The sequence below is a fragment of the Pongo pygmaeus genome, chromosome 14 (genome assembly GCF_028885625.2).
Source record: "Pongo pygmaeus isolate AG05252 chromosome 14, NHGRI_mPonPyg2-v2.0_pri, whole genome shotgun sequence".
Taxonomy (NCBI): domain Eukaryota; kingdom Metazoa; phylum Chordata; class Mammalia; order Primates; family Hominidae; genus Pongo; species Pongo pygmaeus.
Window position 1 is genome coordinate 40,552,636 of NC_072387.2, and position 27,697 is coordinate 40,580,332.

Below are 27,697 nucleotides of genomic sequence, written 5' to 3' on the forward strand. Positions count from 1 at the left end.
GCCCAACATTTGCTATGTTAAATACGTATTAACATGGTTTATTACTTTTTTTTTGTTTTTTAGAAAACATTACTCATGAATGTTCTGGGACTTGGGAAGGATACTGTGGTTTATGAGATAGTTGGCCAAATCCCACCTCCTCCAACATAACCTGTCATTATTAAAATATAATACTCTTATTTAATCCCCTGGTCAAGCTAAATGATGTGAAACAAAGCTAACCAAAATCAGGACACCTGATATCAAGAATTCATGAAATCAAAAGCCATTGTAGAGCACGGAATCTAATGCTTTGGCTTCTTATCCTTTTCATACAAATAAAATAAGCTTCACTGGGCTTGGTGAGTCTTAGAAATGAGAGGTTTGAGAATAAGATCCATTGTGGAGTGTGTGACATTACAAAAACAAGCCAACTAAACAGTGTGTACTGTCCCCTTAGAGTGCACACGTTCGGGCTCCGATGCCCCTTGAAAAGACTGCATTTCTGGGAGGGAAAAGTAAAAATGCAGATTCCACCGTGCGTGTGGAAGGCAGGGAAGAAAAAGCCCAGACATGCGTCCTCTTGTTGAGTCTCTTTACTGCAACGAGGCTGACGGATGGGGTTTTTCAAAACGTCGCTGCAACCAGATGCAGGGCTGCAGCTTTGCTTACCGCAGCGTGCTGCAGTTGTGTTTATTTCAGGGACAGACACAAGGGGAAGCAGCAGCCAGAGCACACCCGGGCCGCTCACGGGAAGCCTTGCCGAAGAGAGAGGATCCGCAGAAGCTGCGAAATTCCTCCCGCAGCCTAGGCGGAGACTGAGCCGCGGCTCAGGTTGAGACAGTGGGCAGGGGCAGGGGGCGGCGCTCCCGGCCCATCCCTTAGCCCCGCGGCGGCCGTGTGGGCCGGAGGCTGCCTGCACCGCGTCAGGGAGGCCGGCCCAGAAACCCTCCCTCCCAGAAGAAAGCCGATCCCAGTTCAGGTGGGGTCTTCCTCGGTTGCGTACCTGGCTGGAGCCGAGCTGGTGGGCGGCCGGCAGCCGGCGTTTCTGGTGATGACAGCCCCGAAATGAAAGCAGCGCGGCCGCCGCCTCCGAGGGCTGCAGGGAGATCAGCGCCCAGCAAATAAGAAGCAAGTCCTGGACCCAGAGGAGGAGGAGCGGCCGAGCATCTCTGTCTGCTCCGCGGTGTCCTTTAGATGAGGACTCCCTGCCGGAGCCGGAGGTGGATCCGCAGAGCTGCCTCTGGGCGCCTGACCCCGCGCTGACATCACAACCTGTGACAGGCGCATCACGCCCGGTACCTGCTCCCGGCCGCTGCCCGTCCTCCCAGCCTCTTTGTATGCCGCAGACATGGCCAGCCAGCAGGATTCGGGCTTCTTTGAGATCAGTATCAAATATTTACTGAAATCCTGGAGTAATAGTGAGTAATAGAAAATAACCTTTTTGTTTGTTTGTTTGCTGGATGTTGCATAAGGCTGGAGACAGAAAATCTCAACTGGACACGTATGTTTGTGAGCCGCGGAAGTTTTTCTTTTTTTCTTTTCTTTCTTTCTTTCTTTCCTTCTTTCTTTCTTTCTTTCTTTTTTTGCTTCCATCTGCTGTGAAAATCAAAATGTCAGAGACTGAACTAGCTTTCCTTAAGTGCAAAGGCTGCAATGGAATTACAGTAGATTGTGTTTGATTAAATTTTCAAGTGAGGCAGCCCTTCAGACTCTGGGGGAGCTCAGGATCAGGCATTCCTGGCTGCATTTCCTGCCTTGATGTTTATTTGATTTGTTCAGGCTTTCTCTAAATATTTTGTGAAGTGTGATTTAATCAAAGGGGTGTGGCAGGGTTTCAGAGTACTTTGTAATTGTTTTTTTAGGGTATTGTCTGAAGAAAGAAAAGTACTTAATAGTCCAAAACCTAGGACATCCTTTTTGTATATAGAGGCATCTGCAGATTTATTTCATCTCTCCCTCTTCCATGTGGATGATGTTCTGAATGCCATTTAATATTTGAATTTTTAAAAATTCTGATGTTTGCTATAGTCCAAATAATGTGCTTTTTTGAAACATAAACAAGTGAGGTTCTGACCCTAATTATTTATTAGGATAGCAGAATATGATGGCTTCTGAAGTTTCATTCCTGACCTACATAAGGATTTTAGCAATACGCTATTTCAAAAAGACAACCTCTAAGCCGTCGTGGATCTGGAATCAAATTAAAATGAGGCGTTCAGGTGATCAATGATGCCTTGTATTTTCCGAACAGTTTAAAAACAAAGTCTTCTCTATTTCACTAACAGCCTTTGTACTTGCTTTGGATAAAAGATCAGCAGGTATTACTGATGCTTTATTGTTTTAAATAAAAAATTTTTCTCCGTGAAAATTTTAATATTGTATTATGTGCATACTGATTAACCTACCTGTGCTCAAAGAGCTAGTGATTAATTGTCTCCTACACAAATGACCTGTGGCCAAGATTGTTCTTATGTAAACAAAACCTGGGCAGGAGAACCTGTGCTGTAATGGCTTTGAGGAAAAGAGCTAAAGTACCTTCAGCCTTAAGGTATTCAGGGATGTGCATCTCTAAATGATATCCATAGAAACCATTTTTTCCAGGTCATTTTGCACCACTGTATACACTATGGGGCTTGTCTGAAGCTGTTTTTCTACAAGTGGGAAGCCATTTGGGAGTAATACTGTTGCCCAAACAGCATTCTTTACTTGTCATAGCTATAAATCATTTAACTTGGATTCGTTATTTGTGTAATACTTTACACTCAAGGATGAATCTTCCTTTGTCTATCTGCTCTTTGATTAATGAAAAGAATTTGACATACAGTGTTCTTTATGGAGCAGTTTTCCAATAACTGGAAAAACTCACTTTTGAGTTTGACATCAGTATGTGGTTTTTAAACATATTTGATTATTCCAAGGCCAGACTGTTTTCTTCCATCAATTTTTGTCATTGCCTCATTAAATAGAAAATTATGTTGTGACAATACTGAGGCCAATGGGATTTCTTTTAAAAATCTCTCTCCCCTTGTCTATTTTCAAATCACTCTAGATAAAGTATATATTCTCTTCACCCTTCCTAAACTCCTCTCCCCACATACATACATCAGGAAATGATTCAAAATGACTGTTCATTTCTACTTTGAGAATATCTGTGGTACAATTTTGAATTCTTCCAATTCATTCAGCAAATATTTATTGAATACCTACTATGTGCCAGGCTGTGGGGCTACACAAGGTGAATAAGACACAGTCCCTGCCCGCTATATTAATTTTTTTATTTCAGAGTAGTGAAGTTGGTGGCTTTCCAGCATTCTTTTGAGGGGGAGAATGTTTTTCAGTCCTGTCTTGAAAGAGGAAGAGGAAATATACTTTGTTTATCTTCTTTAAGCTTGTTACAACACTAACTTGCTTACAACCCAGCATAGTTCTCATTGCTAAGTTTTACATATTTTGAGCAGCAAAGAGAGAAAGGAATTTGTCTGTGTAGAAGACAAAGTGGAAACAGAAGCCCTAAGGCTCAACATACTCAGTGTAACCTTGGCTGAGAGGCTGCACCATGAGGCAAGCGGCTAATTGCACCTGCATGCACCTGCACGCGCCTGCCTGGCCTCACAAGTCTGAGAGGTGAGGATGTCCGCCCACATACCTGAATGGAGACTCAGCCTCTTAATTATATGGTGGTGCTTATTTACAAAAGTGCAGCAATTAAAAAGCAATAAAACAAACTCTATAACTATGACTGGCTGTTTTGCAAGGTGTTAGAAGAAAGGTAATTCCATAAGCGTTTCCAGGTAAAGCTTTCCATATTTTTTTAAATGGCACATGGTGGGGAAAATGTAATTATATATATATTAGTCCCCTCCAAAGAATTCACAAGCCAATAAATAGATCAGTCACTGGCTAGTGAGATGTACTAGCTTTCATTCGATGTTCATTTTGGTGTTCTCCTCTTTATCGGCACGTCTACTCTGTCATGCTGCCCTTTGATTTGAGTGGAGGTGGGAATTAAAATGGCCTTGATGTCTGGAAATAAAATGTCCTATGTAGACCTGAATATGGAGGCTTTCCTGTCCCCTTGGATGCCTGTCCTGTTGCTCTTCCCTGCTCTTATCCAGCCCTTCCCCAGCTGTCTAGTGGTTCTCACGGCTGCGGCCCCTTGTTGATCATGGCCACAGCCTCCACATGCCCTTCTCAGTTTAACCTGGAATGCTCCAGTGGTGTCCTCACAGTCAAAGGCTGCTCCCCAGCTCCCTTTTGCCTCTGAGTGTCAATGGTAGCCACTCAGGACCCTCTTTGAGCTCCTCATTCATCCTCTCTCATGTTTTTCTGCTCCAACCAACCAAGCTTAATCTATTCACTCTCCTCCATATTTAACTAACATGCTCCGAAATTCATGCCTGTACACCCATCAGTCTCCTAATAAGGCCACGCTTACCTAGGATGTAAAAATGGCAGGGCCAAATGGGCTTGGTTCAGATCTCTTGCTCCTGCACTTGCATGGCTTCGGACAGTTAAGTAATCAGTCTCTCAGTTTCCCCATCTGTAAAATGTACGCAAAAATAATGGGTACCTCGTAGGAGTAAATGAGGTATTAAGATGTAAAGCACTTAGCACAATACCTAGCACATTGTAAATGCCCAATAAACATTAAAATAATATTCATGTATTCTAATGCCCTCCTCCCTTCTAAATCCACTTCAAATCGGATGTAGACCATGTCTTCCCTTAGCCTTGACGTCCAAAGTGGGTTATTTTATGAGTAAGCAACACTTGCTACACTCTAGAGAAGAGAGCTACATAAATAAATGTCAAAATTAGTTGCTTATTTTGGGCTGGTTTTTTTTCTCCCAGATTTACTTTTTTAACTTTACCCCTTGACTACTTTAACTTTCCACCTCACTTACTATTAAAATATCCCTACTTACCCTAAGTGCATACTTTCTAGCAGCTTGGGAGTTGGTCTGGGAATTTTCTTAGTGGCAGAAAGTCACCTTGGCCTCTTAGGTTTGCTAGAGAACAAGTTTAAAGTGGATAGTTCAAGCTATTTTCCAGGAGAGAAGGGCTTGCTGTATACCACTTCATAGAGCTGGTGTGTGAGCCCCCACACTAATCTGAAAGCTCTAAAGGGCTTCCTTATGTCTCTGTCCACCCCAGGATGCCTGATGAACACACAGGGCCCAATGAATGAAGGTACATTCAGAATCTGTTCAACGCCTTGCTCTTTCCAGGGCAGTGTGAATCCTTCCTATAACATATGGCAAATCTTGCTACACTATTGAGGGAAACTTTTGAATGCCCATTAACTCTTTCACATATTTAGAATTTCATTGACAAATGAACTGCTCTGGGGAACTGAACAATCTCTTTGCAGTAGGAAGGTGTTGGTGTGCATTGTGAAATGTCTAATGTTGCTCTAGAAAAGTCTTGCATCACTTAGGAGCATCAGATTCAGCATTTTTCAGGTATGTTGTAGTGAGTTAAGTTGTAGTGATAAGCCCAGGATCTGTTCAACATAGAAATGCTGGTTAGTATGAGGTCAGCTCTGGGGCCAAAGAGAAAAGTCATGGGCAAGTGAGGGTGGAAAACATCTTAGATTCTTTGCAGAGCAGTGTTTATTGATGCCTATTTATGTTGCAAGTGTACCTGAAGGACACTATGAGAAAAGCTTAAGAAAATCTCAAAATTAATTTTAGTTTTAACTTCTATATAGACTTGGTTGAAAGAAGTGGAAAACTAAGAAGGTTAACTGAGTTGCCTAAATCCAGCAAAGGGGTACAGATCAAGTGCAAGCATATTTAATTGGGTTCTTTAAATAGAGGAAGTACCCAGCACTGCTCCAGGCAATTAGAAGGAGACTTACTCCAGTGTCCCATCCACACCCTCTCTAAGGCCACGGGGTCACTTCTGCTAAAGTAGTTTACGGCTCTAAGGAGAAATAAAACCCCAAATCAACATCCATGTTCTCTAAATAGAAAGGATCTATCCCTGGGCTTATGATTAAGACAAATCAGAGGGGTTGTTTTTTTTTTCCCATTCAAATACATGAACAGTTCTTGAATAACAATAACTGCCACTCTGTATAAAATACTATGCTCCATGATTTATATAGAGGGCAACCACAAAATTGTTTTTCCCAACTGTGACACTTTTGAGAGTGAAAGTTAATAATTATGCTGAGACACTGGGTGCAAACTGGGACTGCCCTCAGCAAAGGACGCCATATGACCTCTCTGTTTATTATCTTCACTCTTTCCAATAACCCTGTGAGTTTAAGTGTCATGCACATTTTCGATGGAAAAAAAAAAAAACAGGACTTGAGATAGAGATTTGCTCAAAGCTAGGATGGTAGTAAGCTCCATAAACCCCTCCCCCAGTCCAGCTGATAATTGCATTGTTTGTTTTAATCACTCAAAGGACCAAAGGATAAAGAACACTGTGAGGAACTTAGTGCTTTATAGGTACTTTCATTTTTATTTTTATTGGCTGATGTCCCTGCCAGTTCTTAGCCTTCTTCACCCTCTCTCCTTCCCTCCCTGCTCTTTGTCTCTCTGTTTCTCTCTCTCTCTGTTTTACATACACACACACACACACACACACACACACACACACACACACGTGCTGGAGAGCACCATCCCCTCAGCATAGACCTATTTGAAAGACCTTAAGTGTTCACAAGTCTTTTCCGTCATTATTGCAAACAATACATAGACAGTTCTGTGCCCTATGATCATTTGATTAAATGTATATAGCCATTCACAAAATAGGATTGTAGTAATAAGGCACATTTCTTCTGTTAGGAGTATTTTATGTATATTTTCCCTAGTTTCAAAAGTAAATAAAAAAGCATGAATGATGTTTACTTTAGAATGGTAGTTTGCTTGCCTTGCTGAGGGTTCTCTGATATATTGTTTTTCTGTTTAGGAAACAGTAGCAAATTCACTAATTGTCTTTAGCAGTGAGATCAGGGAGAATATTTCCAGGGATAATGGAAGTCTATCTATAATTCAGGTATCTCATTTACTTGATAGTTCTGGCCTGCTCCATCATAAAATCATGTACAGGACTGGCAGCACCAAGATAAATTTTGACTTATTTGCCTGCTCTTGAATGCTGCTTGATGAAGTCCCAACAAGAATTGAAATAGAAAGGCAAACAGCAGTAGGCAAGAAGAGATGACCTGGATAATTTTACAATCTGAGAACAGCTCAGACATTTGAGAAAGTTGCCAATATTTAGAGGTTTCAACTGATATAACATGCAAAGATTCTTCTATCCTACCCTAAACAGACAGCTGTTTCAAAACATTTTAATACCCATGACTCAGTAGTTTACTTTTGGGTACAGTTTAAGGAGTCAAATAGGTTACATATATCCTAATCATCTTATTAGTAACTTCCATATTTCTGAGTCTTATGTGATATTAACACTAAACTGGTGTCAGATGTGAGTCTGGGCTAATGAGAAATGACATTTTACTATGTTAGGGGCTGTTCTGTAGACTAATAGATGCAGATATAAGCTTTTTATGCAGGTTCTGTTACTGGTACTAAACCTTACATTTATTTAGTGCTTTGTAGTTTGCCCAGCACCTTCAAACACATTACCTCATTTGATGAGTGAGATGCACTGATTATTAATTAGCTAGTTTCTTCTTAAATGCTCCTGGTTTAGAATAAGACTTAATTCTTCATAAGTTCAGTTTGTGTGGCATGAGATACCCACATGGCATCATGTAGGTATATTTTGAGAAGTTTCAGATCAGATTTAAATGAACAAATAATGATCTTCATCCATGATATTTACCTTCAAATAGAACTTTTAAAAAATGCAATATAGCTTGGTATTTATCACTTAAGAAATACAGAAGTAAGTCTGTCCAAAAACATATGTATTACGATTTTCCGAATTTATTTGTACCCTAGAATTTCTCTTAGTCCTCTTTTTTAAACATTTAAACATTCATAATTTTTCTTAATGTGGTGCCTTCTGGAAACCATCCACCATTTGCACACTACCCCAGTGCAGAAGATTTAGCAAGTAACCACTTCCTGAAAACGTGAATGGCATTTGTGGAACAAGATAATACGCAACTTAACCTCATTTTTTTTCGTACTAATGTCTTTCATTTGATAGATGCCATTCATCATATTCCTTTTAACATTGCTCCATCACAGAACTGCCAGCTATGTAAATAAGAGAATGCTTTCTCTTTCTTTGAGCTGAAAAGGTTGCCTCTTCTAGGCTTGGAGAAACAGTGGGAATGGGCTTTTCCATAAGACCATCTTTACTTACCTTTCAGTGCTGGATTATACTGCAAATCTTACTACCTAAGCGTTAATTTTTCTTGGTTATTGCTCCAACATGCAACAGTGTCAGAGAAGCAAGGCAAGCACTATTTAATACCTGTTTACTGAGAATCAACTAAGCACAACACACACTTTGTTTTGGGAGCTTCATAAATGCATCCCATCTGGATCCTTCATCCAGGCTCTCAGAGCTTTCTTTCCTTGCTTGTTAGATTCAGAATTCAGTTACATTAATGCAGAAGTTTCCAGGACTTCAGGGATCCTAGGGAGAGGTATCCAATGATGTTTCAGAGACAGAGTAGGCCCTAGAAAATTTTATTGTGGAAGAATGTGTTTGATGGATTCTGTTGACTCTAACTTTATGGATTTGTACTTTCACTACATCAGAAAACCATCAGAAGTACAGGCAATGGTCTATAAGAACACTTTCAAATATTTCTTCTAGTAGATGGCTGAAGGAGAAGAGGAAATGTAAGCTATTTACCCTGGAACACTTGACCAGATTTCAGAATATGGGGCAGCAAGCATTTCAGACAGGGATTCCTTACATTAGAAAAATGTGAAGAGGAGTTGCCATGTTTATCAGAATTTTGCACATGGGACAAATTTAAAGCCAGTTGTCTTTCATCCTGAGTGGTTCTCTCACTCTTCAAAATACTTGGGTGATTAAAGAGAAGGGCTATGTCTGTCTGTCTCTCTCTCTCTTTCTTTCTCTCTCTCGCTGTCTCTCCCCCACCTCCCCCCACCCGTGTGTGTGTGAGAGAGAGAAAATAAATTATATATTTCCATAAGTTAAATTTAATGATCAGATATCTCACCTATATTCTTACACTTTTCTATTTTTCACAGAATATACAAGCACAGGCATTTAAATGTTAGTCACCCAAAACTCCAGATGCTAAGCAGTGAAAGTTTATATTCTGCCAGCATATCAGACTCTGTAATGAGTCTGATTTGGTTTAATTCCTTTCTACTGTTTAGTCATTTGATGAGCTGCAGATGGAAATTTAAGCCAAAGCCATAACATTTCAGCTAATACTTTTTATGCTGCTGTAAGAATTTGTTGTCATGTCAATTTAAGGGAGTTGAAATCTTTTTTGAGAAGGCATTCAAATCTGCATTAAGTGCTTTTATCAACTCTAATTTGATATACAACTCTGACTGCTTCTGCTGTTCTTAATCAATTGCAAAGTGCAAAGTAGTTTAGCAGTGGAAGACAGCTTTGAAATTCCAGGATTTCTCAGCTAATGCCACAAGCACAACATTATGGAAATATACAATTAAATTTACATTAAAAATTTTTCCTATGCTTAAGAAACACCAGGCCAACTTCTTTGAGTTTAGCCTTAAACAGGTAAATATGTATTTTGGCAGCCATGAAAAGAATAGGGTATTAGATTAACTAGGGCAATACTTTGGTAAAATTCCATTGGAATGTTATGTTTATGCAGGAGAGATTTGGCCAATCAATAAGATGGTTTATTTTGTAAGTCAAATCAATAAAATGTTTGAACTGTATAAATACAAGATTGGGTTTTTCTTCTCTGTTTTTCTGTTATTTTTCTGTGTGTGACCTTGGCTTTCTCATTCTCTCATTTTCTTATATGAAAGGAACAAACCTGACACTTGTCTGTCACTGATTAATGCGAAGGGTTTTGAATACTTCCACTGAAAAATGAGGTTTCGGTAAACATCATGATATTCATCAGTTATTTCTCCTGCACCATTAAAGCCAGACTGAAGGAGATTGAGTTGTACATTATTGAACTTGACTGATAACTGGAGGCTGGATCTCAAGCCTAACTTTCTAAGGTTGGTCAGCTTCTTGGACTAGCTTGCTTTTCAGTATTCTGAATAAGAAGAAGTTGTCACACTACACAGCCTATCAGGTTCTTTCTGTTGTTACTTTTTGCAGTTAAGTCACTGTATATCTAACTCAGTAAATCTGAACAGGATTGTCTCCAATATGAAGTGCCAGTATTCTTGGTCTGGACACAGGCATGTTTTTTTTCTATAAAGTGAGATGTGGTGTTTATGGAAATTGCTGGCATTCTGAAGGTTTTTAAATATATGATGATACAGCTAAAGGATACTCTCCTACGTTTCAGTAGATATCATGTTTCAGTTAACCCATGTAGAAATACAAAAGGTCATAAGAATGCAAGAGGCTGTTAGAAAATCTGTCTGAAACATCTTTGGTTCACCTTTACTTAATGCCTGTAGCTTAGGTAGAAAGCTCTGTGACAGCATTAAAGAATTTTAAAATGAAAAAGTTGCTCTAGGTGAACAGATTGCCTATGAACATAGCAGACTGTAACCAGTGAGTTTACAACTCAGTGTTTACAAGTAAGAGCACCAATTAAAAGACAAACTGAAGTTTTTCTTTTTAAAAAAGTCTGCTTTTCAACTTTTAGTTTATGAACACTACATGTTTAACAAATCTCCCCTAAAAATGAGGGCTTGCAATTGAATGACAACATGGACTTAGCTATAGTATCACTTGTTCTAACACCCCTAAAATTAATCTTCTACTTTTTTTTTTTTTTTTTTGTGACAAAGTCTAGCTTTGTTGCCCAGGCTGGAGTGCAGTGGTGCAATCTCGGCTCACAGCAACCTCTGCATCCTGGGTTCAAGCAATTCTTCTGCCTTAGCCTCCCGAGTAGCTGGGATTACAGGTGCCCGCCACCATGCCCAGCTAATTTTTGTATTTTTAGTGGAGACGGGGTTTCACCATGTTGGCCAGGCTGGTCTTAAACTTCTGACCTCAAGGGATTACAGGCATGAGCCACTGCACCCAGCCAGTCTTCAACTTTCTTAATGAGAAATTCAGCTTCCTTAGGGAGTTTTGAGGGTCACACACTGAGTGTTTTGTTTCAGTTTCCTCATGATTTGGTGGTGGCCCTGAGGCCTGTTGTCAGCTTTTCTTCCAGGTTGAGGGTGCAAGACAACCTGTCTCCTTCTGTTTTACTTGATTGAATACAGCTGCAAGAGAATAGGAAAATCAGAGATGTTTTTGTGTCTTGCCTGCTGATTTTATGTTTCATTTATAAGAAATCCCCAGTGCTTATCATTATAGGAAAGCTAATCCTAGTTCATGCCAATTGAGAGATCAATTTTTGAAGGTGTTTGAAAACCTGGCCCATTTTCATCTGGCAGAGTAAACTACTTTGTTCTCAACTAACAATTTAAAATGCTTGAACTTTAAGAAAGATCAAAATTATAAGTGAGAATGAAGATTCTAGCACATTTTAAATATCAAAAAATCCATTTTATCTTAGCTTCTTTTCCTTTATTTTGTTATCTGTTTTGTTAACCATGTCAATCCTTAGCACCACTTTCTAGAGAGGAAGAGGAGTGGACATTTAAATTATATTGCCTACAATTAGTCAACCACTTTATGAAAAGAAGGAAGGAAGAAGGGAAGAAGGGCGGAAGGGAGGAAGGGAGGAAGGGAGGGAAGGAGGGAAGAAAGGAAAAGTATCAGAGGGAGAAGAGAGAAAAAAATACAAATTGGGAACGATTACTGTAGGATTTTGAAATCAGTGACTTTCATTTCTAAATCCCATGTTACTAATCAGAATTCAGTAACATGCTACTCAGGTTTAGTGTTATGGTTATTACACAGAACATATTTTTGCCATTTAGTAATTCGAAATGGGTGCCATTTTAGTATACTTTTGCTATAAATGATAGAATAACCTCATAAGGGCTGAAAGAATAAAGACTTTTAATTAGCTTGCCCAACCCACAGCCTGGAGATGGGAGGTTCCAGGTGGGTTTAGAAGCTCAAAGACCTAGACCATCCAATCTTTGGACTGGTCACACTACATGATCACAGGATGGCCACCTCAGTTCCAAATATCTTTGCTTCACTTAAGTCAGGAAGGAAGGAGGCCCAGGTTAGGGCTTTCTTGTAACAAGAAGATTATTTTGATAAAGGTCTCAGCAAACTTCCTCTTGCTTCTCTCTGATAGGAACTGGGTCATATGCCTACCCTTAGACCAGTCACTGGCAAAGTTGAATGGAATAGCCAAGTTGACTTAGATGAATCATGGTTCAGGCCCTGGCACTGGGCTGGGTACACCTTTTGTGAGACAAGGGACTTCTACCTGCCACCTGAACAAAACAGAGATTCTTGTACCAAGGAAGAATGATAGGCAACTAATAGTGCCATTAAGTAAAAACTACAACGGTATGGATTAGTCCGTTTTCACACTGCTGATAAAGACAAACCCGAGACTGGGCAATTTACAAAAGAAAGAGGTTTATTGGACTTACATTTCCATGTGGCTGGGGAAGCCTCACAATCATGGCGGAAGGTGAAAGGCACATCTCACATGGCAGCGGCAAGAGAGACAATGAGAGCCAAGTGAAATGGGTTATCAAACCATCAGATCTTGTGAAATGTATTCACTACCACAAGAATAGTGTGGGAGAAATTGCCCCCATGATTCACTTATCTCCCACCAGGTCCCTCCCACAACATGTGGGAATTATGGAAGTACAATTCAAGATGAGATTTGGGTGGGGACACAGCCAAACCATATCACAGTAGATGACTATTATTAGAAACTCAACATCTGTTGTTGTATAACATTGCATTAAGGGCAATAATAATAGGTGATCTTTATAAGCACTTACGAAGTGTCAAGAGCCTCATTAAGTGCTGTATATGTATCATTTCCTCTGGTCTTCACCATGACACTGTTTTACACATGTGGAAAGATGAAAGAACCATTTGTAAGTGATGGAGCTAGGGTTCCAACCTAGACTCTAGGATAAACACTACACTATGTGGCCTCTCATCATCACTGGCAAGATAAAGATATTGGCTAACAGCAGGTGAAATTGATGAACCTCTAGTGGGAGTAGAATTATATTGATGTGTACTTCCTAGTAAGTTACCACAGTGATATTTGTCAAAAAGCAGTGGCAAAGTCTTGAAAGTAGCCCCCACCAAAAAATTCTGTATTGCTTTGCCTTCAGTTTCAAAAAAGGAACATTTCCTAATGTTTTCTTTATTATACTCACTCAAAAAGAAATGGAGTCTTTCTATTGCTTTAAAAAAAAAAAGCAAATTATAAGAAAGAATATTTTTAGATCAGACACTTGAGCCCCTTAAGATTATACCCAGGCCAGGCACAGTGGCTCACACCTGTAATCCTAGCTCTTCAGGAGCCTGAAATGGGAGGAGAAGTGCTTGAGGCCAGGAGTTTGAGACCAGCCTGGTCAACACAGTGAAACCCTATCTCTTTTGTTTTTAAATAAATTTAAATTTTAAAATAAGACAAAAAAAAGAAAAGAAAAAAAGGAATATGTAGGTCTATTGAATTATGCTGTTAGGTTAAAATTAACAAGTTCAGTATTTATTTGTTTAATGCTATCCAACAATAGTAGATGAAATGCCCTTAATATTTCCCTTAGATACCAAAAGGAAAAAATGTTTTTCTGTTTTCAGATATTTCCATTTCATGTGGAAATATCAGTATTCTCCAGTAAGGTTTATATTTTAATCTTATTGTTCAGATTTAGCTATTAATTTGAAAGGGCTTTATCACTGACTCACTTTCCCTATTCACAGCCTCCCTAAGCTAGGTATCGCAATGGTTAAATAAGAATAGCTAGCATTCATGAAGGACTGCCATGTTTCAGCCACAGTGCTAAGCACTCTCTCATTTAAACTTCCTTACATCCTATTGAGGCAAATACCATTTTGTAGAATAAAAACCAAATGCTAATAAAGAAATAAGAGACATTCACAATCAGTAAGTGATGGTGCCCAGATTCCAATCTGCTTCTGTCTCTAGAGCCTCTCTTCTCATTGGCAGCCCAGTTAGAGCCACTCCCGCCCCACTTTTCCTCTGCTCATTTCCCACCAAAACATCTGAAAGAGCCAGATGCTTGCTTGCTTGGCCTTCAGTGCAAGCTTCTGACTGCTGTCCCAGTTGCTGGGGGAACTTCTGGAAAGGATTTTCTTCCTGGAAATATGAGAAATGCATCTTTTGCCACCCTGATAGACTTGCTGCTTCCAGCCTTTGGACATAGTTTGTGTAGGTGGCTGAAAAACAAAATCAGAATAATCATCTGAGATGATTTTAAGCTGAACTTGAGCCAAGTTCCTGCCCTTAAAAGAAGAGTGTCAGGTGAAAAAGATCTATATAAATCAATAATTGCAGTAAAATATGACCAGTAATCAATCCCATGAAATGTTAATTGTGTATATGTGAGTAAGAGTGACTGTTATTTGTACATTATTATACCCGCTGGCCCCTAAGGCCAATTTTCACTATTTTTTCCCCATATTGCTGATATATATCTCCAAAATAGGATATTTTCTTATCAACCTGCTGAACCTGTGACTTCATCTCTCTCCTCCAGGACCCTTATAGGGCTTAGTTCCTCATCAGTAATGCTGAATTTCGCTATTAGTCAGTCTTAGGCAAGAAACTAGACTTTTTTTCAACCCTTCATTGTTGTTCATCCAAATTGCTGCTAAAACTTGTCTTGTTTTCTTCCTCGAATGACATCTCCCACATCTGGATCTTCGTCACCATCACCTCTGCCAAGGCCTGGTTCCAGGTCTGCATCACCTCCCATCTGGAGTACTCACAGTTCCTTCTCACTGGCTATCTGCTGCTACTGCCTTTCCAGGACAGTCTTTCCTAGAAGTCCTTCCCATAGCTTTGAACATTGATCTTCACCTTTTTACTCTTGTAATTATGTATCAACTTCCGTAGACAGGGATTGCATGACAAATGCTTTTGGTGTCAATGGTTGCAAGCACAATGAATAATTAAAATATCATCGTGAACTGGGAATGATCATCTAAATTAATTTCATTGATGATGTATATGCAAACCATTTGTTTTGGTAGATTCAAGAGTTCTGTGGGATGCAGAAATGGACTGAATCTTTGACCTGTAGCCTGTAATCTAAATACCAGTGATATCCTTGGAGTATTAGTCACAGTCATTGGCCAGAGATGAGGTAGGAGTATTACTGTGGTACTACAAACACAATTTAAGTTAAAAGGAATAACATCTGCTACTCTATAATTTCATGCTAGCAAGATTTAAACAGGCTAGATTTGACAAGGCATAATGTAGAAATTGAGGAAAGGCTTGCTGAAAGTTAAGACCAAAAGCTAAGTATAATGCTCTGGTTAATATATTAAATGAGCTCAGGCAGAGGATACAACTACTCATGAAGTGTACACACTCCAGTGATGGAAGACCCACTCAACAATTCTCAAGTGTCCCTCGTACACAAAACAACAGCCATCAAACTGGCCCAATGAGCTCATTAAATATCATATTGTTCTGCCAGACAAGGCCCTTGTTTTGGGGAGTGACTAAGAGACTGTCACTTCTTGGGCCAGGAGAATGAAAATGCTCTTCAGGCTCTGGGAAAAGGATAGAGATAAATTGTTGATACTGTTCCTAGGACATCCCTCCCCATTTCAGTCTATGTCTGACTGGCCTATGTTTTATACTGAAAGATGACAACTCAGCTGATTTATTCAGTTCTGTGTTTTCCTGAAGTTCTTGCTATTGACCCACACAAGAGACGGAAGGTTAGAATCTATCTTCTTTGTGGACAGTGCTAAGTTAATGCCAAAAGATCTACCCTAGCCTGATGCTCCTGGGGCTGGCAAAGTTATGTGAGCTCAGAAGTTGAGACCAAGCCTCCATCTCCTCTACTTTAAGTGGAAAGTTAACACAGTCTGGAAGAGTCAGCCAGGAGTATCAGCCCATTTGTGTTAACTTGCTTTTATTTTTTCTTGCTGAAAACAGAAGTGAATTACACTCTTCACTGAATCCTGCTGCAGAGGAAAATGATGCAACACTGGTCACATGACACAAAGATAAAAGGCCCTTTATGCAAACCTAGTTCTTCATTGTGTTTTCATGTAAGGAGAGGTTCAATACCCACACTACAAAGCAACACAAAATTGTTGTTCTTAATCTTGGATCTTTCTCTACACGGAGAAGCCATGATGTTTTACTTTGTTTTTGTCTCTTTTTAAATTTTTCTGCCTTTTTGACCACGAGATTCATTAATTTTTATGTAATACAAAATATAGAAAGAAATTATATAGGCTCATTTGATTTACTTTTGACTAAACAAGAGTTTTTTTCTGTGCGATTTGGGACTGTTACGATCATCTGCTTTGCCTCAGCCATATACTTGCTATGTGACCTTGAGCAAGTTACTTAAATTCTGATTCCTAAAAAAGAGACTCTACCTGATATGTATGAGACATATATGTATATATATGTATATATATATATATATAGCTACATAATCATGTATATCTCTATAAATAAGTATGTTTATCTATATATACCTACTCCTAGAGCCATAACAATTAAAGGAGTTGACATTTATGAAGTGTTTAGCATATTCACTATTGTACTTGCTCAAATAAACGCTAGCCATTGTTATTAGTAATTTGCCTAATTAATGCTTGTCTAAATCCCTCTGCAAGTTAATGGTTTTGTCATGTTGGCTCATTGCCAAGACAGTATGACCAGGAACCAAAGAGTCTTGGAGCTTTTTTGTGACATCTTCTTAACTTGAGGATCTGAACTTTACCACTCCCTAGAGAGGATATTTTGGTAGCAAAGTACATTTCTGGAACTTCAGAAAATTAACCATCTAAAGATATCCAAGATAGAATGTGTTCCTTCTAAATTCAGAGCTACGTATGATGGCTGAAAATATAACAAGGCATTAGCGTATGCTACAGTTGCAGCGTTTTCTTTTTCCTTTTTGTTTTTCTTTTTTTCTTTTCTTTTCTTTTCTTTTTTTTTTTTTTGAGACAGAGTTTCGCTCTTGTTGCCCAGGCTGGAGTGCAACGGCGTGATCTTGGCTCACTGCAACCTCCACCTCCTGGGTTCAAGTGATTCTCCTGCCTCAGCCTCCCAAGTAGCTGGGATTATAGGCACGCACCACCACTCCTGGCTAGTTTTTTGTATTTTTAGTAGAAACAGGATTTCACCATGTTAGCCAGGCTGGTCTAGAGCTCCTGACCTCAGGTGATCTGCCTGCTTCGGCCTCCGAAATTGCTGGGATTACAGGTGTGAGCCACCGCACCCGGCCCAGTTACAGCATTTTCTGTGAGCATTTACGTGAATTAAACCTGAAGCGTGAGCTTTTTTGGATTTGGACCAAACTCTTATCCTGTGTGTACGAGTTTCACTCTGACTGACCCACTTCCACTTCCCCTTCCCCTACCCTTTCTACATACTTCCATTGTAGCAACAGTGGCATTGTGTAACTGCTTTACCTGTCTGGGTCCCTCTGTGGCTAAGAATCAACCGTCTTTTCATTTTTCTACCCTCTAGCACATCTTAGGGCATATTGGCTCTTGTGAATAATCTGTTAAATATTGAATGAGTGAATAAAATCACTTGAGTGGGTGTGGGAGGTCTGTGCCTATACTTTGCTAGCATGTCTCCCATCAGTGGATGAGCACCTAGCAAGCAGTAACAGTGTTTTGTCTTTTGGGATCTTTCTATCTTTTATTCCAAGCAGGAACTCAGCATCTAATCTTAGCTATAAAGTCTCTTTCCTCTGTAACCCTCACCTGTTGTTTTGTTTGAGTGAGTTCAACAAGCTCAATTGTACCATTGCGTTCACAGAACTCTGGGCAGATGTGTCCATGAAATGAAAAGTGTAGAGTGAAATGATGTTTTATTTGGATAATGATCAGCCAACTTGAGGAAACATTTCAGAGGGAAATTGTTTGTTTATTTTTAAATCATTCAGCACTGTCAAGGATTGCTCTCTGTAAAAATACTAACTTTTTCCTACATTTACCTAAATGTCATTTATGTTACAAGGATTTAACTTACTTTTAAACCTTCTAGCCACTTTTGCCAAATTGGAAGGAAACCATGCTCAATGAAGTCTACTGAGCTAATTTAATTCTTTACTCACAAGGTCCTTTTCCATGTGGGGAATGCTGCTGTTTTATATTTATTTGGAGACACTGATGGCTTTATTAGAAAAAAAAATCTGAATATAAAGATTTTATCTTCTTGATTAAGGTGCATATACTCAAATAGCTGCCCAAATCGGACATGCCTGAATAAGCTTCAGGAAGTGCCTGAGAGTGAATCAACAGTCCTCCCTTTCCCTTCTTATCAATTATTAAATGCTTACATGTGTAGGGTACTGTGGTACATAGAGTACACAGTGATTCAGCAGGCCCAGCTCCTGCCTTCTCTGGGCTTCACAATCAAAGACAGCCTACTTTGATGAAAGGGAAGGTGTAAGGAAGTTGCAAGAGAACAGAAATAGGTGCTCTGCCCATGCCAGGCATTGTGCTGGGACCTGGGGACACTGACCTAAATAATCATTTAGAGAAGGAAGTGATTCATCATTTTAAGAGGGAGGGAAGAGGCTGAGGGATAGTTCCATGGAGACTGTGACATTTGAACATGAAGAATGTTACAGAGAAGAGGGGGAAAGGCAGAGGGAAGAACCTGAGCAATTGCAGGGAGTTGGGGAGGTGCCTGAGGGAATGACAACTGGATCCCAAGGTCCCTGAAGGAGTGAGAGATGGTGTATACAAAGGCAAGTTGGGTCAGATGACAGGGAGCATGGAAGGATCTGCCGAAAGGTCTGGGCTTATTCTGAAAACACTGGGCAACCCCATAGGTTTTTTTGTTTTTTGTTTTTTGTTTTTTGAGACAGAGTCTTGCTCTGTCGGCTGGATTGCAGTGGCACGATCTCAGCTCACTGCAAGCTCCGCCTCCCGGGTTCACGCCGTTCTCCTGCCTCGGCCTCCAAGTAGCTGGGACTACAGGCGCCCGCCACCACGCCAAACCCCATAGGTTTTTAAGCAGGGAACGGCATGATCACATCCCAGCAAATTCAGGGACTCTGTAGCTGGGACTACAGGCACCTGCCACCACGCCAAACCCCATAGGTTTTTAAGCAGGGAACGGCATGATCACATCCCAGCAAATTCAGGAACTCTGTAGCTGGGACTACAGGCACCTGCCACCACGCCAAACCCCATAGGTTTTTAAGCAGGGAACGGCATGATCACATCCCAGCAAATTCAGGGACTCTGTAGCTGGGACTACAGGCACCTGCCACCACGCCAAACCCCATAGGTTTTTAAGCAGGGAACGGCATGATCACATCCCAGCAAATTCAGGGACTCTGTAGCTGGGACTACAGGCACCTGCCAGCACGCCAAACCCCATAGGTTTTTAAGCAGGGAACGGCATGATCACATCCCAGCAAATTCAGGGACTCTGTAGCTGGGACTACAGGCACCTGCCACCACGCCAAACCCCATAGGTTTTTAAGCAGGGAACGGCATGATCACATCCCAGCAAATTCAGGGACTCTGGACTGAGAATGGAGGTAGGGACAATCACTGCGAGAATGACCCAGGAAAGAGACAACAAGGACTCAAAATAAAGTAGTAGCAGAGGAGTTAGATAGAAGGGAACAGATTCAAGCCGGTTGTCTGGGGTAGAATTGTCAGAGTTTGGTGTCTTCCCTGGGTCCAACGTGTGTTTCATTTTAATGTATGATAAACAACATGCATGATTATGTAGCTCAAGCAAGCCGCTTTAAAAAAAATAGGCAGAAGCAATTATTTGATGAACAGTGTTTTAAAATTATACTCAGCTAGAAAATATGCTCTTTAAATAGAATATTTGCATTGAGGGTAAAAGGTGATGGCGGGGTTCTCTCCTGACATTACTCAATTGATTTAATATACCAAATTAACACAGTGGTGTTGTATAGCTGCTATGTAAAGCCCCTGTTACATTCATTTTATAGTTATTCCCAGGTTATAGATTGGCGGAGATTTTCTTTGGTTTTGTTTTTCAAGGAAATACACATTTTAGAGGCCACATGACCTTAAACCATTTAAATGTCAAATACCTAATGGATACTGCATAGCTTGTTGGATTATTTTGGGATAGTTTTAGAGTATCAATTCATCTAAGTTGTCTAACCACTTTTTACATATGACAATCTCTCGAAAAAATATAGTGTAATTTTCATAGAAAACAAAGGCATCATGAAAGCTCCCAAAGATAGCACCTCTTAAGAAACAACTTCAAGATGATCTGTGTCAGGTGCTTTTATTATATTCAGAATTATATACGACTTGGTCCTGCAGTGACACACAGGCATTAGCAGTTGTTTCACCTTTCTTTCTATCCTTCAGGAAGAGCAGTGTGCTTTCCTGGGCCATGTATAGTTGCATAATAAACCCTTCTAGGAGAAAATGTCTCCTAATCTTAGGGGAATTTTTGAAAGCGTATTTTGCTGTTCTTATGCCACTTCAAACTCCATCCCTTTAGGCTAGTTGAATCAGATTCTCCCAGTGCCTCCTCCCCACCCTTATGTGAGGAAGTTTTAGCAGTCATGTTAACATTATGGGCTGACAGGGCATGACACTGACTACTTCAGAATGCCACAGAGTACTCTGGTGACAATTATTACATAATGGCATCACATCAGTCATCACATAAGAAAGTAAGACAGAGGTGCACCTAACTCTTCATAATGAAACAACAGGTTGTAAACCTTGCACCTGTACTATCTTGTGCACTCTCAGTTCTCTGAATGAATATTGCAAAATAAAGAGACCTAAAATTAAGTTTTAATTATATCCACCACATACAGCATTTTAGGAAGACCCTTACAACATGTCAACAGACTCTGAAAAGCAACAATGAGGATTATTCAGGGAAACAAATCTATACCAGTATGGTTGAGAACAGAGGTAATAACTTAATCTGAGAGGTTATACAGCCATAAAACTCCATTCATGTAGATACATACTTAATTATTTCCATTTCCTTCTGATTTGGGAGCTCAAAATTATTTTATCCCAGGATGTAGTTGGGTGAGGAAAATGACCATTTCCCTTTTATTTGGTTAAGGGAGGTTTTGTGGTATAAGTGGGACTTTTACAAGGTCTTTGAAGGAGAAGATGGGTTGGCAGGATTCAGGGAAAAGATATGTCAAGCAAAAAGTGTGTAGTTGGAAGAGGAAGAAGCAGAGGAAGGGAGTGGTGAGATGACTGGCAAGAGCAGATGGAAGGGAATTAAAGAGCTACCTACCGGAATGAAAAAGAAGCCCAACAAAAAACCCTACAGACATTTGCCAGTTTAGCTTTCTGCTTAAATATTGAGCTTGTTTTCCCCAGCGCCCGAATTACTCCTGAGTTTTCAGATGGATGCTAACTCTGTGAGACCAGTATACTCTATTTACAAGATGTAAATGATTCTGCTATAGGAGTACTCTATGTCAAAATAGTGGTTTTGCTAATGCAAGTTTGTATCAGGAAATCACAATTTTTCAATTCAATTTTACCAGCTTTTCTTCTCACATGGATGTGGTTTTAAAAAATTAAAGATTTCAACAAATCAACCAATATTCATTGAGGACCCACTGTGTACAAAACACTGCGGCAGAAGCGATGATAATTTGCAAAGTATGAGGTGCTTTCTACAAAGAAGCAGGCAAGGTGGAAATCCATGTGATATTCAGAAAGAATGAAGATGTCAGTATAGGAGCTAGCACAAGACAATGTGTGATCAATCATAACGTGGATGATATGGTTAGAGCTAGAGGAAGATTAAGATGTTTAAAAATTTTTTCCCTAGTCAGTTTTATATTTTTGGTTTTGTAATAGATTTGGGTGCCATATAGAAGTATTTAATATCAGAAATCTCTTTTATGATCTTTTGCTCCTCAACTTCTAGGAGGCAATCTGGTATAGCAGGAAGAGTACAAACTCCAGAGATGGAAAAGCTATATTCTAGTCCTTTTTCCTGGCATTTATTGAGTGTGCTGTCTTTGACAAATTACTTCAGTGTTCTCTTCTATAGAGTGGACATAAAGGTGACCACCTCCTAGTCTCACCTGGCCTGATACTTTTTGAAGTGATCAATAAATGTTATTGAATCAATAAACCAGTATTTCTAATAACTTATTTGTGAATATATATGACTACATGCATTTAATAATGCATAAAGACACAACACTGTAGCTTTTTCTGAATAGTTTTCCATGTTTATCTGCAAAATTATTCCCTGTGTGTCTAAGTTTTATAAAAAGCATTAATTGGTCTAAAGCAGTGTGCCCAGCGCAATATCAGGCACGCATGTAATTCTAAGTTTTGTAGTAGCAACATTAAAAAGGGCTTAAAAGCATTGAAATTTTCATAACTTATTTTATCTAATTCAATATATCTAAAATGTTATTTCAACATGTAATCAGCATAACTATTAATAAAATATTTTACCTTCTTTTTTTGAGGAATTCAGAATTCAGTGTGTATTTTACACCATCAACATATTTAAATTTGAACACCAAATTGATCCAAAACACTTGATCTGTATTTGGATTTATAAATTTACAGTTGAAAAAGTACCTTCATATATGCAGATTTATCCAAACATACTTAAAACATTTCCAATAACTGAACCACGTGTCAGTTTTTAAGTTTGAATTTAAATTAATTACAATAAAAATAAAAATTAAGTTTCTGGCTGGGCACGATGGCTAATGCCTGTAATCCCAGTGCTTTGGGAGACCGAGGCAGGCAGATCACCTGAGGTCAGGAGTTCAAGACCAGCCTGGCCAACATGGTGAAACCCCGTCTCTACTAAAAGTACAAAAATTAGCCGGTGTGGTGGTGTGGGCCTGGAGTCCCATCTACTCGGGAGGCTGAGGCAGGAGAATCGCTTGAACCCGGGAGGCGGAGGTTGCAATGAGCTGAGATCACACCACTGCACTCCAGCATGGGCTACAGAGCGAGACTCCATCTCAAAAAAAAAAAAAAAAATTAAGTTCCTTAGTAACACTGACCACTTTTCAAGGGCTAAGCAGCCATATGTGGCTAATAGCTACTGTATTAGAACACAAAGGTAGAATTATTTCAAATTGTATTCTCAGAAAGTCCCAGACTTAGACAGAAGAGTTATTTTATAATATAAAATAATGACATCCTAAGACTGGATTTTATTTTGGGAGTTGTCTCTTACCGACTATGCTTAGTAATGACTTCTGACACGCCTCAGCTTATCATTTGGCCTGCTAGGTTTATGACATATCCTTTGAATTAAGCTCTCTAGGTTACTTGGCCTAAAGAATGTATAGATATTATTAAAATGCTGCAGGTCAATTGCTGTTTCTTCATGTATGCACCTGACTTCATCGTCTTTGCAGACAAACTGTCTGGGTCTCAGACGGTGTTAGTTTTCCAAGGTCCCGTGGCTTGTTAATGGCAACATCAGCCTATGAACATGGACTTACAGGTCCATAATGCCACTGAGTCCATACTTGGCCTCATTTAAGTGCAGGTGTGTCCCTGATGCACTTTGGACACTTAGAGTCTTCCCTGAAGGAGGATCCTTTCTTGGGCTATATTTTTTAATTCTCAAAAATATCATCAACTCAAAATACAAGGTGAAACTTGGAAAAATACATGAGGTAGACTAGGTTGTCTCAAAGAATCCTTCTTGGGTAGAACAGGGTTGTGGGGATGAGGATGTTAGGCAAAGAGGCCTTAGTAGTAAAAGGTTGTGTGGCTCTGTGCCTTCTCTGTGCTCCTTCACTGCACAAGGAGAATCGCTTGAACCCAGGATGCAGAGGTTGCAATGAGCCAAGATCACACCATTGCACTCCAGCCTGGGCAACAGAGCAAGACTCTGTCTCAAAAAAAATAAAAATAAAACAATAAAAGATGCTTTGTTAAATGAAAATAGTTGTTTACTTTCATTCTAACTGTGCCTCTAGTGAACAAGTCACTCAGAACTGAGCTCCCATTGTCAGGTTAATTTTTTTAAGTTTTTAGATGTTTTGAACGAAAATATGAAAACCCTGCAGAAGTGTTTATCCTTTACTATTAACAGGATGTCATCTTGAACACACCCTTTTTTTTTGTTGTTCTGTATGACTATTCAGGAAATGTTCACAGGGACTGTGAAGGAATTCTGGGAGGTGTACTAACTAAATGGCACCACTTGCTTTGTTGTTATTAATTGTATAAATGCTTTTTAGAATTTATGCATTTATCAAGTGATCATTTTTTTACGTCTTGTCTTTTGATTTTCTGCATTCAATTTGCTAGGAGCTTAAAAACTAGACCAAAAAAAAATAAACCTTGCTTGGGTTGTAAATAAGAGTTAGGCTTGAAGTGAGACCTTGCATTAGTCTATGTATATCAAGTATGTAGATTTCTGACACCTATTTGGGGCAGAGAAATGTGTTAGTTTCCTCAGAGAAACCCCTGAGGCTGTTTAAAGGTAAGAAACAGGCCGGGCGCAGTGGCTCACGCCTGTAATCCCAGCACTTTGGGAGGCTGAGGTGGGCGGATCACAAGGTCAGGAGATCAAGACCATCCTGGCAAACACAGTGAAACCCCGTCTCTACTAAAAATGCAAAAGAAATTAGCCAGGTGTGGTGGCGGGCGCCTGTAATCCCAGCTACTCGGGAGGCTGAGGCAGGAGAATGACGTGAACCCAAGTGGCGGAGCTTGCAGTGAGCTGAGATCGCGCCACTGCACTCCAGCCTGGGCGACGGAGCGAGACTTCGTCTCAAAAATACATAAATAAATAAAATAAAGTAAAAGGTAAGAAACCAATGAAGGACAGCAAAAGCAAACCCCAAGTTCTTTTGGTTAACTTCCTGATTCTTCATTATGTTTTGAGTTATAGATACACGGTTACCAGCTAGAGAGCTCTGTTTTACTATTTATTTCTTTATTTTATTATTTACTTCTTTATTTAGAGACAGGGTCTTGTGTCGCCCAGGCTGGAGTGCAGTGGCGTGATCACAGATCACTGAAGCCTCCCTCCTGGGTTTAAGCCATCCTCCCACCTCAGTCTCCTTAGTACCTGGGCCCACAGGTGCATACTACCATGTCCAGCTAATGTTTGTGTTTTTTGTAGAGACAGGGTTTTGCCATGTTGCCCAGGCTGGCCTCAAACTCCTGGGCTCAGGAGTCTCCCACCTCGACCTCCCAAAGTGGTGGGATTGCAGGAATGAGCCACCATGCCTGGCCTAAGATGGAAACTATTTTAAACCCTCCTATGCATTCCTCTGCCTGGGAGGATGGTTTACTAAATACTCTGTTCTCATGTATTATTAAATATTCCCAAGGGCCATCAGTAGCTTCCAAACCTGGGTACACACTGGAATCACTTATGGAACTTTTAAAAAGACAAATTCTAGCCTTGCCAGGGGTTCAAATTCTGTAGGTCTTCATGAGGCCATTGAGTCTGTACATTTTATAAAGCTCTCTCCATCTTTGGGTAAACTTTGGGATTTTGTCAGACCCCTATCCAAAACATAAGTGAGTTCAACTCAAGAAACAGAACCTGTGCAATAATCCTTCAAAACAGTGTAATTAAAAGACTGAGGGCAACAGAAAGATCAACTGAGGAATTACACATATAGAACTCGGGGGTACCTAAAAGCTGAGTAATGGAAATCAGGAAAACTTATTGGAAAAAGAACATTTAGTGTACTTCTAATACATTTAAGTTAGTATACCTTCCAGAATATTTCTCATTAACATAGAATCCCTTCTGATTTTTCTTTCCAAGGTTGGGTTTAAGAATACACCTAGTAGGCTGGGCACAGTGGCTCATACCTGTAATCCCAGCACTTTGGGAGGCCGAGGTGGGCAGATCACGAAGTCAGGAGATTGAGACCAGCCTGGCCAATATGGTGAAACCCTGTCTCTACTAAAAATACAAAAATTAGCTGGGTGTGGTGGCATGCGTCTGTAGTCCCAACTACTTGGGAGGCTGAGGCAGGAGAATCACTTGAACCCGGGAGGCGGAGGTTGCAGTGAGCTGAGGTCGCATCACTGCACACCAGCCTGGCGACAGAGCAAGACTCCATCTAAAAAAAAAAAAAAAAAAAAAAAAAAAAAAAGGAATATACCTGGTAATTTATCAGAGAATGGGTGATCTTTGGAGGTTTAAAGTGAGCCTCTGTATAGGTTCACACAGTCTGTGCCCAGTAAGTATCATACACCTGGTTAGTAGAATGCTGCTTCACCAGTAGCTTGCTGTCAGAGGTATCCTGTGCCAAAACAAACCAGTATTTTCCTAGTGGCCCTCCTAATACACATTTTCAGGTTGCATTTGTTTGCTGGATATGTCTTTAGGTAATGACATGCTTGGCAAATGCTACCTACAACTGTAAGCCTATTTAATAGCCAGTACTTCCCAACACAATGACACATTATCTTTTATGGGTTCCCTGCCCTTATTATGGTTTCCACAGGGAAGAGGCCAGGCTGCAGGTGATGTTTGCTTATGTTGTGCTCCATTTGGTTCCTCCCTTAACACAGCCTCAGAGGCTCCTTGTCACTGAAAGTTTTGTTAATACAAGTGAATGAATGTATTCTGTACTATGTTATATCACTGAAAAATAGTGAAAATACATAATCCTTTTGGCACTGGCATCTATTGTTAATTGCCATATTCCTGTGAAAATATTTTAACTCTTATATTTACCGAATTTCTAGGAAGACTAACATGTATGTATCTCATACAAATAAAATGTAACCATTTTATTACTGAAATATTTCACTGAATTTATCACAAACTGGTTCTAAAACCTCAGTTTAGAGAAATGTTGGGTTTATAAGACCAATGATGAAAAAAATAAGAATCATCATCAGCAAGTGTATCCTTTCACTTCAGAGTTTTGAATGAAATAGGAAAGGTTACAATATGATCGTTTTAAATGGTGACTTTTCCTTTAAGTTGGAAAAAAATTCTTGAGTTGATGTGCAAAAGTTATTTCTTGCTTCCCATAGTAAAACAGAGCGGGGAGACTATACAATAAAGTAGGTGGATAGAGTCCAGTAGGTTACATTTATTTTTACTTTTTTTTATTTTTATTTTTATTTTTTAAGACAGACTGTCACTCTGTCACCCAGGCTAGAGTGCAGTGGCAGGATCTTGGCTCACTGCAACCTTCCACCTCCCAGTTTCAAGTGATTCTCCTGCCTCAGCCTCCTCAGTAGCTGGGATTACAGGCACGTGCCACCAGGCCTAGCTAAATTTTGTATTTTTAGTAGAGACAGGGTTTCACCATGTTAGCCAGGCTGGTCTCAAACTCCTGACCTCAGGTGATCCACCCACCTCGGCCTTCCAAAGGGCTGGGATTACAGGCATGAGCCACCACGCCTGGCCTAGTAGGCTACATTTAATGAGAGTAGTCGTATGATCTAACCTTTATGCTAATAAGTAGCTATTGGCCGGTAGCCTAAGAACAGTCCTCCCAGAAGCAACAAGGTAAACTAAACAGACTCAGGAACTTCCTTCCTTGCAGATTCTAAGCCCGTGAAGGTAGAAGCATTGGGTTCAACTTTCGTTTGCACTTAAAAATATTCTTAGTCG

At 39.9% G+C, this 27,697-nt stretch overlaps 1 protein-coding gene across 2 annotated transcripts in view; it reads left to right on the forward strand.

The window, feature by feature from the left end:
* Window positions 1-706: 706 nt before the first annotated feature.
* The window catches only part of FRY (FRY microtubule binding protein), a 268,121-nt gene continuing 241,130 nt past the window's right edge, over window positions 707-27,697 (forward strand). For both annotated transcript variants that reach the window (XM_063650744.1, XM_054446794.2), the window contains exon 1: window positions 707-1,400. In XM_063650744.1, coding sequence (XP_063506814.1) covers window positions 1,331-1,400 — 70 coding nt within the window. In that variant the 5' untranslated portion in view covers window positions 707-1,330. The remainder of the gene's footprint in view (window positions 1,401-27,697) is intronic.